The sequence below is a fragment of the Chamaea fasciata genome, unplaced genomic scaffold (assembly GCF_029207755.1).
Source record: "Chamaea fasciata isolate MVZ Bird 193981 ecotype frontalis unplaced genomic scaffold, bChaFas1.0.hap1 SCAF_19, whole genome shotgun sequence".
In the NCBI taxonomy this organism is placed as follows: domain Eukaryota; kingdom Metazoa; phylum Chordata; class Aves; order Passeriformes; family Sylviidae; genus Chamaea; species Chamaea fasciata.
Window position 1 is genome coordinate 6961623 of NW_027094104.1, and position 10767 is coordinate 6972389.

A 10767-nucleotide genomic window follows, 5' to 3' on the forward strand; every position below is an offset into this window, starting at 1 on the left:
GCTTTGTACGTAGGTGTAGTTTTCCTGAAAGGTTCACACTGAGCTCTACTGTAACATGCAACATTTAAAAGTTCCTATTTCACCTGGCATTTGCAGTTTTTCCTCCTCTGCACAAGGCCTGAGTGACCTTAGCAATTGCCAGCAAGGGGACTCCATATGATGAAAGCAGGTGAAAAGGAAAATAAGGGCGGAACTGGGTAAAGCCAATGCATATCTCAGAGGAGGTGTGGTCCTGTCCTCTACCTGGCTGTGGTCACAGTCTTGTGAAATATAAAAGGAGAAGGCAGTGGTTTCTTAAGCAATCTGGTGCCAGGATCCTGTAGCGAGAAGGAAGGGAGGTGCTGAAGAAATGCAGAGCAAATCAAGAGTGTTAGCTGGGAAAGGTGTGGGACACACCAGTGCTCTGAGCCTCAGGAACACTATCAGCTCTTCCCTGAAGGCCTGTTTGCTGGGTTGAGGGTTGCGTGGTAGCTGCACTCCCTTCCCCAGCAGGCTGGCTTAGAGGAGAACGGAGCTGTCATGTCCCAAGGAGAAGCAGCAGGACGCGGCACTGTCAAGGCCCAGGACCAGGGATGGGCATGGATGGTCCTACTGGCTGCAGTGCTGCTGCAGGGGCTGACGCTGGGCTTTCCCTGCTGCATCGGTGTCTTCTTCACGGACCTCCAGCATGAGTTCCAGGCCAGCAACAGCCAGACATCGTGGTTCCCATCCATCATGGTGGCCATGCTGCATGGAGGGGGTGAGTGATGGCAGGGAATGGCCTCCTCCACCTCCTGCCCTTGTGCTGCTGGTGGGGGGATGTAATGAGGATACTTTCAGCATTTCATTAAGGCGGGTGGTGGAAGGGACTGGGGGGATCCAAGTAGAGTGGCTGTTTGGCAGTACACAGCATCTCCAAGCCACTTGGATCCCACAGTCCAAAGCTAAATGTCCACAGATTCCATGCTCCCCTTTGTCACTCTCAGAGTCAGCCAAGACCCTTGGTCAAAGAAGGCAAATCCCTTTCTCAGCCCAGTTTTTCCAGATCAGCAAGAACATAGTTATTTCTCACAGAAGCTCTTTGAATAAACCAGCACACAGTGTTTGAACTCTGGTGATTTCTTGGTTCATCTTGCCCACGAGAGCACATCTCCGTCCAAGTGCCACATGACAGCTCCGTTCTTTGTGGCTGAAGAGATGCCAGAAGCTGAGCTCCTCAGAGCTGCCAGCTGAGGCAAAGCCTTAAAAGCAGCTCCTTGGGCGGTGGCACAGAGCACACACCTACGCAGGCATCAGGGTAGACATGAGCAGGGCTAGATCAGTGCAGAATGTGGGTCAGGCAGCACCCTCCGGCTGCAGGGGTGGAAGGAGCATTGTGCTCTGTGGATACTGGAGTGAATCACTGATTTTCCCCCTGAAATAAAATATGGGAGCAGCACAGGGCAGTGGTCCCAGATTCCACACACAGATGTGGGGATTCTTTTCTCTTTCTGCAGAGAGAAAACCAAATCCGCAGCAGCTCAAGGACTTCCCAGTGAGTGGTCTTTGCTTTGTGACCCATACAAATCCTGTGCTTATTTGATAAACAGACAGCCCAAACCGTACCAGCCAACAGAAAAAAAGTTCCCAGTGTTGCCCATGTATCCAAGCTTCTGAGTTCACTCCTGCACCCTTCCAATACTGGGGAAAGTTGATACTACATTATAAAGGAAATAATCTCAGAGCCCTGAGTCAAACTGATGCAAAGGCTATGGCAGGTTCAGTCTGTCCTGTGCAGAATAAGGCTGGCAGCCACCTACATGGAATTGAGAGTTTGCACCTTAGCAGAAACAGCTGGGTCTAGAATATCAAGGTGCAGATGGAAAGAGATGTCAAGGGATGTGACGAAAGGAGGAATTACCACTGAGAGTCAGCAGAAACAGAGCAGTATCCTCAGGGCTTGGAATTTGGAAGCTGTTGGGCATTCCCTATCCTGCTTTCCAGTCCCTGTGATCCTTCTGTGATTAGTGGGAAGGACCTGCTGGCTCTGGGAAATGGTCTCAGAAGCAGCTTGGTTCCAGCATGTCCAGGAAGGACAATCCTGGCAGGATCCACAAGAATGTCAATTATCCTGTCATTTTTAATGAAGTAATTGTTGTGCAGGAGGCTAGAACCACAGTAAAAGGTAATACAAAGACAGCCAATACATAGATCCAAAAGTTATAAATTAGATTAGGAAAGAATAGCCTTGTGTTGATATTCACAATAGAATTTGTCAGGGCAGAGCCAGAGAGTTGTACTTTGCTTGCCAGTTATGTCTCCTATTGCAGGGTGTTACTGCACAGGAGGGCTTGTTCTTGTCCTCCAGTATACCACGAAGCAGCAGTAGCATAAACCAGAAGGAAAAAACAACAAAATAAACAGAGATCAAAGCCTCCCTCTCAGGCCAAGCAATGGCTTTTGCTGCAACTTCTGACCTCCTTTGTAGGGGGTCAGGCTTTACTTGATTCAGGTTCTCCTGTTACATCCGTCATTTCAGCACTTAATTCTTTCCCAAAATTGCATGCTGCTGTCACCAGTATCTCTCAGAGGTGCCACTCTCTTTTCTTCACCTTTATTCTTTTTAATTGAGAGGAACTGAAGGGGAAAAAAAGTATTTGTTGCAAAAATTGTAAGAGGAAGGGATATGGACAGAGCAGCCTGTTCTCAGAGCAGCCAGTACTGGGAGAAGGTTCCATGCAGGAGAGCTAGGGAAGGAAATGGGGAAGGGCACTGGGCAAACAATAGCTCATAACTCAGCCAAACATATCCCATTATCAGTGCTATGTTCCTAGGTAAAAGCCATTAATAATTATTTTGTTATAAGATAATTTGAGAGACCTCAGGGTCCTACATCGGTCTCCAGAAGGCAATTTCAGGCCTTTACGGGTTCCTTTTCCTAGATATTCATGCACACTCTGCACTAACTCATACAAATGCAGCACTTTTGTTGATATTATTCTTGCAAAAGAAAGCACAAAGACCCCAGGCAAGTGAGAAATAACATTTGAAACCCAGACAACAAGTAACCAGGATCATGAGTAACCAGTAATCAGGAAAAACCCTTATGGTTTTTAGAACCAATCTCATAATTTTGTAGTGTTCAATTTATGCCTTCTTGAGCTAGTTAAACAGCACTACCATCCTTAATGTCTTCAGCAGGAGGAAAAATAATCCCGTCACATTTGCTGGACACTTTTTCAAAGGCCAGTGAAGTCTGAGGCGAAAATCTCCCAAGCAGATCAAAATACAGACAGCTGCACTCCTAATTTTAATAATGTTCCACTGTTCACTTGACTGTGTGGATTTTATTTCAAACCAGACATTGATTTAGGTCACAAAAATGCCACAGGTTATATTCCCTACACTGACTGACTCCTAATTCTGCAGCTTACAGTAATTTTGCATTTGCTTCAATAACCTTAGATGTTCAGAATTGGGAAAAAGGTTAGTAAAATCTGGAAAACCTTGAGGATCCTCGAGGGAACAGAAAAAGAAACTCTACCTTCAGATCCTCTTCTGCCAGAGCATGCAGAGAGAAGCACCTTCCCACTGGTGGGTTGCAGGTGTGAACTAATCTTTCCCCAGAATGAAGGATGTTATATGTCATTAACAAGTAATTTATCACAACCTCATGGAATTCACCAGAAGTCCATTTCCAAGGGTTTTAATGAAAATCCATCACATCCTACTGGATGGCCAAAATCCCAGCCGAACACGCACTTCCCCTCAGCCAACAAGCTGGCAAAGTACTTGGGAGGATCACAGAATATTTTTTCTCCTCCTGTCTCCCCCACTACGTTAAGCTGCTGGGACAACTCTCAGGGTCTCTAGACTACATCTTTTGATAATTGCAGCAATCCAGCAGGTACAAAATACTTCCTTTCCCCCTAACTGCTTCCCTTTTCCTTCTCTACTTCCAGGGCCCCTCTGCAGCATCCTGGTGAAGCGGTTTGGCTGCAGGTTTGTGGTGATGCTGGGTGGGCTGCTCAGCGGGCTGGGAATGGTGTCCAGCTCCTTCTGCAAGTCCATCAGCCAGCTGTACCTCACGGCTGGCCTCATCACTGGTATGTACTAGAGAGCAAGGAAACTCAGCTGCTGTGCTGGAGATGGGAAATGGGAGAGCCCCGACCAAGTGGTCACATTTTCCCACTCATCTGTGAAATAGGAGAACTCAACAGCCTCCCAGCACAGCAGAAATCCTACAGCCACTAGACTTGGCCTTCACATCCCTTTAGCACACACCTCACCCACTCAACCTCACTGGGAAGTGCTTCTCTCTGGAAAAAGCTACAGGTCTCCTGAGGATAAAAGAGAGAAAAAGGATGTCTGTTCTTTTTAGTAGCTTCTCAGCCTTTTGGCTTTCAAGAAGGGAGGGGTTTTTGTTGTTTTTACAATCTTGGAACATAATGTTTTGGGATAATATACTTCCCAGGTTCCCTGGGCTTGTATTTCACCACTCCCAAACTGGGGGAGAATGGAGACATCTTTTTCTAACAAAAGACCCTGTTGGTTTTGAACAGAAGTAATAGATGGGAACTTTTCCTTTCCAAATATTTCTCCTATGTAACTGATGTTCAACTCTTAATTTTTAATAACACAGAGAAATTAATTCCTTACTCTGGAACCAATCCTGCTGGATCTTGCAAGTTAAGCAGTGCTCACTGCATAGAGAGAAAAACAAGAAACTCCCTAAACCCTGATTAAAGCACCAGGAAAGCAGCACTGCTTGTTGCATGTGGTATAAACCCCAAGTTTTTAATGAACAATTCCATAACAACTTCAGGAATTCCACTGTGTCCCAGAAAAATGTCAGTTTAGATCAGTATATCTACTATACCCAAGAACACAAATAGTTTAATTTACACATAACATTCTCCTTCAACCCTGGTGTGGTGTTTCTGAGTATTAATCAATCCCTGGGGGTGGTGTGGCCTGGCAGGTCAGAAAATGCTTTAGTGGCAGATGAAGTCATCTGTGGGTACACCCTGAATCTGGGCTCTTTTCACCCTTTAAGACAACAAAGAAGGATCATTTATTCTCACCTTTAGGTCTGGGATCATGTTTCAGCTTCCAGGCAGGAGTGATTGTGCTGGGCTACTACTTTGTACGGTGGCGAACGCTGGCCAATGCCGTGGCCTCCACCGGTGTCTCCCTCGGTTTCACGCTGTGGCCGCTGGTGTCTCAGTACCTGCTGGATGAGATGGGTTGGAGAAACACCTTCCTCATCTTTGGAGGAATACTACTGAACTGCTGTGTTTGTGGAGCCATCATGAGACCCATTCAGCTGGCATCAGGGTCACTTCCACAGTCTGCCAAGTCCGAAGAGGAGCCAGGGAGTAGAGCAGAAGAGGCACAGCTGTCCAATGGAGCATCTCCTTACCACCCCACGCTCCAGCAGCACACCAGGAGGACAAAATGTGTCCAGATGCTGCAGAAGTACCTGGCTTTTGACATCTTCTGTCAAAACAAAGGTTACCAGATTTACACTATCGGAGTGACCTGGCTGATGATGGGGTTTGCCTTACCACACATCTACCTTGTGCCTTATGCCATCCACAATGGGGTGGAGGAACACAAGGCAGCCCTCCTCATCTCCATCATTGGTTTCATCAACATCTTCATCCGCCCTCTCACAGGGCTGCTCTCAGGACACAGAGTCTTCACAGGGAGACGCATCTACCTGTTCAGCCTGGCCGCGCTCCTCTGCGGGCTCAGCAATTTCATCTGTGTCATTTCAGCTGAGTTCAGTGTGCTCATCCTCTACTGCATCATTCTCAGCATAGCCATGAGTGGTGTCGGGGCACTCCTCTTCCAGGTGCTGATGGATGTGGTAGATATGGACAGGTTCTCCAGTGCTCTAGGGCTCTTCACCGTCCTAGAGAGCATCACCATCCTCCTCGGGCCCCCCCTCACAGGTGAGAGAGGCTATGAAAGCTGGCTGGGGGAAAGGTGGTGGTTTGGAAACTGGTGACAAGTGTTTGGGAGTATCAAGAAGAGGAATCGGGGAGTTTCCAGACCCACGGAGTAGGTGAGTTATGCGAAGGGAGCAATATAAAAGGTAGGATTGGAAAGGAATCATCAGCCTCTTCTGACTGCTGGAAAGTAATTTCTGCAGCTGCACCAAGAGCAAACTGAAAAAATTACTCACTTGGAAAGTGATTTGATACGTATGAGAGCAATGACAGCTTTTTTCCAGTGGCAAGAAGGTGATAGGAATTACTATGAACTTTTTCACCATTTTGCCAGTTTGTATTGTTTTATCCATGAAGTCTCAAGGAATTGTAAACATCCCATTAAACAAATTATTTGTGTTCAAAATTATTACCACTCCTACATTATTCAAAAGCCCCGTAGTAAAAGCTTCTGTTCAATCTTCTTTCCAAGTTCTGGAGCGTATTAATTTTTCTCTGGAGACAAGAAAGGAGCCAGTTATGACTCTCAGTCCAATAAATTATTCACAGTTCACTCCAAATGCCACTAAGTGACCTGTCCAAGACACACCTGCTCCTGCAGTACAGCAGTAAATTCAAAAGACTAACAAACAACAAATGTCAACCTGAGCATGTCAACCTCAGTTCAGGCTTTAGTTCTCTTCTCCAGACAATGAACTGGGGCTACTCAGCAGGAAAATTATGTCTGGTTCAATAATGTGATGGTAACATGCAGTGTATTTCATGGTACTCCCTGGCATTAGCGTGTCAGTCACTTTTCTCTAGGAGCAGAAAAGGTTCTTTCTTGGTCATCTCTGACAGGAGCAGCAGATGGGCAAAACAAAGCACAGTAAAAGCAGCTTCATTTCTGTTTATAGTCCTAAAATCTGCTATGTAAAAGTACACCAGGGAAAGAAACATCACCAATCTTGACTGAAAAATACAAGCAAATAAACATTATTCCAGTATTTCCACATTGATAAGCAGCCTATGGAAGGCATTGTGTATTTGGCCTATGTATCACTTTTCCATCTCTAATATTAGTGTTAAATTACTCCCTTGATATCTCACGCTTCTAAATGGTTTATATTCAGGTCACTTAATGTTAGTCATAATCTTGCTGTTCTGTGAATTTCCTTATCCCTCATTACCCAGGATTAGAGACAAATGTTCAATTTAGAGACCTTACTATGTAAATTTCTGAGCTATTTCGCTATCTAGTTGTTCTATTTTTTTGCCCTAGGATGTAATAGGGTTACTCATTCCAAAAGCCACTGAGTGGCAGTGGCACAAGGGTCCTCTGCTGAGCAAACAAAATGAAGCAGCAGCTTGGGGAAGAATTACAATTTCCTTTCTTCCCTGATTTCTCTGTGTATTGAGAAATACTTTCTACAGAAGTATCACCTGACTTGGGACTACAAATAACAAACTAAACAACCACTAGAATCCTGAGAAGAGAACTTAAATCATCAGAGAACGATTGTCTTTTGTATATGGCAGTTTTGCTGAATGATTCAGGTTTAACATTCATGTAAATGTAGGCCTTTAGTGTGCCTTTTCTCCTTGGCTAAGCTATGACTTCTGTTTCAGGTTTCCTGGTGGACATAACCAGTGATTTCAACTACGTCTTCTACAATTCCAGCTTCTTCCTGATATCGGCTGCATTATTTATGGGGCTCAGCTTCTGTGCTTTGGAAAAAAAAAACAAACTGAGAGAGGCTTCCAAACCACATTTGGACAATCCCCCCAGATATCAATACAGTGAAATGTCAGCAGAACCAAAGGTTGAAAGTCAATCCCCTCCAGCAGTTGAGTACATCACAAGCATATGAAAATAAAGGGGGGAAAAGAGCAACACCATTAAGTCGTCTATCCAAAGCAACATATGGCCCAACACTCATAGCAGATGAGAAAAAAGCAGTCTGCTTTCCACAACTGTCATCTTCCTTTTGCACTTCCACTCCATAGGACCTTGTCAGATTCCAAGACAGTGATCCAGACCACAGCCCCAGCTCAGAACCCAGCACCAGCCAAGGAGACAAAGCACAGAGATCTGAGCTCCCCTAAAGCAAGCCATGGGATAACAGCCATGGGACTCAGCACTGGGAGACAAAAGCTGTGACAGTTCAATTGGGTTAAGTCACCACCTTAAGAAGTCACTGGAATTTCACAAGCATGAAGTGCTGGAAGTTGGAAGTGCTGGATAACACATATTAATGGGTAGTTCTTCACAAAGAAGTATTGTTGCCGCATCTGAATATGCCATTTTGATGCACAGGCTTCCTGTTTGCATCCCATCTTGGGGGTGGCAAGACAAGCACCTACCATAGAAAGTGTGTTATTATTTTTCCACATCTCTAAATATTATACAAAAGTAGCTGTGTGGGTTGTAGAACTCAGACAAGTCTGTAGTAAGATCAACTATTTTCTCCTATAAAGCATATACAGGAGTTCTTCATGCCAAGGACAGTTTCAAAGCCTCAAAATTCAACTCCAGAGACACAAAAAAAATCCAAAAACAACCCACCAAGCCTTGGAGTGCCTGCTTTCTATAACTACTGATATCTCACATGCTGCTTAATATATCAAAAAAGAGGATTCATGGCTCATGTAAACACACTTCAGCATTAACTGGAACTTGTTTGGGTCAGGGAGGGTGATATCAGACCTAAGAATAAGAATATGCATCCTTTTATAGGGCAAAATTCAAAGCAACTGCAGTTCCTCTTTGCAGAGATGAGTTCAGCTCTCTAGTCTTAGACTTTTGAACTTAATTACATCAGCATTCTCAACATAGAGAACTTTGTACAAACATAACTTATATTTCTTCTAAGTACAGGCAAAACTTACAAAGAAATCTGTGGGGAAAGCATACTGAGAAAAGCCAGTGTTGCTGACTTTCTATCCATACAGCCTGGACTGTAAGTGGCTTTCTCTGCCACATTCCCAGGATTTAGGCTTGTCACTGCTCAGACGATGGCAGCAGCAGCCTCAGCATCAGCTCAAGATGCAAACTGTTCATATTCTGTATCATCCCTGATACAACAGACGTGGATAACAGCTTATGAAGCATGTGGATAAAGATAACCCAATGCATCAGAACAATCAAAAAGATGGAAGCACAAAATGGGAGTGAAATGGAAGAAGTAACAGCTTTCAATGGAACTGCAGTGCCTGTCTAAGGACTGTTATATCAAACTCAGCTGTAGCACGTATCTGGAGAACTGTCCTATCAGATTCCCAGTGACAAACCCTCAGTTTTCATTAGAGCTCCTCAGGCAAAACAAGCAAACCAATTGAAAAAAAACCACTCGGGATGAAACCACTGGAAAACTGATTCTGAGCTCTTCAGAGACTTTGATGGCTTCACAGGTGGCTTTTATACAGAAGGGGAATCCACCCTACAGAAGGGTTCTTGCTCCCACAGCTCAGTATCTTCTCCAATACTGCCCTGGGATTATGAACCCAGGAGGATTTGCATTTCCTGATCAAACCTATAATTAAATGATTAGTGGGAGATATACATATCTAATCTCTCATCACATGTGTTTATTAACTTATGTAATGCTTACATGGTCCGTAACTATGACGTAAACAGGGACTAGTGCTTCTTGGTTTACCAAAACAGACTGCTGTACATTCCTAGGAAAATGAGGGGGCTTCCTCTCTCACAAAAAGCAATAAAAAGGGATTAAGTCCCAAATCTCTTCTAGCCATTGCAAATAAACAGCTAAGCAGCTGAACAGATTGCCACTTTCTCTGTGTGTAATTCTTAAATTTTAAATTTTGTTCATCTTTCTAGATTCCTTTTCTGTTTTCTTATGGAAACATGGAGCCCCAGATCCCACTGCTACAAATGTCCTGGGCAAAACAGGCAAGATATGGTGTAAGCCACAATCCACCAAAATTTCTCACAGGAAACAAAGGTTAGGTGAAGGAGCAATGGAAGGCACCCTCTGCGTGGAGCAAATTAATCTACAGAAAAGCTGTAATGCTTTTGCCCTGGCTGCTTCATAAAGATTAACCAGAATTAAATGTTCCTTGCTCCCCATGTTCCCTCTTGCCCCTCCCCTGCTCCCTTTATCATTGAAGATATTCTGACCATTTTGGCAAGAAGCACCTTTCCTCACTAAAATGAAACATTCACTGGGAAGATCACACTGAAATACTGCAAGATCATGATCCTCAAAAGCCTAAGATTCTCTGCCTAGGTAATACATAGGAAAGTTTAATATTAATATTACTTATTTATATTTAATAGCAATAAAGGTTACAGCAATCTTACACACTCTAAGACACCTCTGAAGTGCAAAATCACTTAATTTAAGAGCTTGGCTTGCTGTTTGCAGACTTGGCTAGTAGCTATAAGAAAAGAAACAACTACTAGAAATTAAAATTTCCTGAATTGTGCCTTCAGCGTGCTGTGGCAGTCACCAGAATAGCCCCTGGAGCTGTGCCTACCCCAGCTAGACCAGCCCCTGCTCTGGGAACTGCTCTGGCAAACAGCAAGTGCTTCGAGTACTCAGACCATTAAACTATACAGCCAATATTGGGTGAGTAAATGCAGTTCTTACAAACAGAAGTAATTGCATTTTTCCTTTTTAAACACGGTTTCCCCCCCACCCCTTATCAGTCAATCCCAGTGGCTCTGTTTGTATGGACTGGCTCCCTGTGTTTGCTTTCTCTGCTCCTGCTTTCCCACATTACTCGTTCACCCTCTATTTAATGACAGACGAGGCTTCAAAGTATATCAACACTTACCACTTACAAAGGCACACATTAGAAGATTTCTTACTACATTAACAAAACATTCTAACAAAGACATAGTTTGTAGCAC

General features: G+C 44.3%; 1 protein-coding gene across 1 annotated transcript; it reads left to right on the forward strand.

Annotated features, from left to right (window-relative positions):
* Positions 1-318: 318 nt before the first annotated feature.
* Positions 319-9677, forward strand: SLC16A5 (solute carrier family 16 member 5). The gene is made up of 4 exons (XM_066200767.1): positions 319-739; positions 3921-4064; positions 5049-5915; positions 7521-9677. The coding sequence occupies exons 1-4, from the start codon at positions 520-522 to the stop codon at positions 7760-7762; spliced, it is 1473 nt and encodes a 490-aa protein (XP_066056864.1). The 5' UTR covers positions 319-519; the 3' UTR covers positions 7763-9677.
* The last annotated feature ends 1090 nt before the right edge of the window (positions 9678-10767 follow it).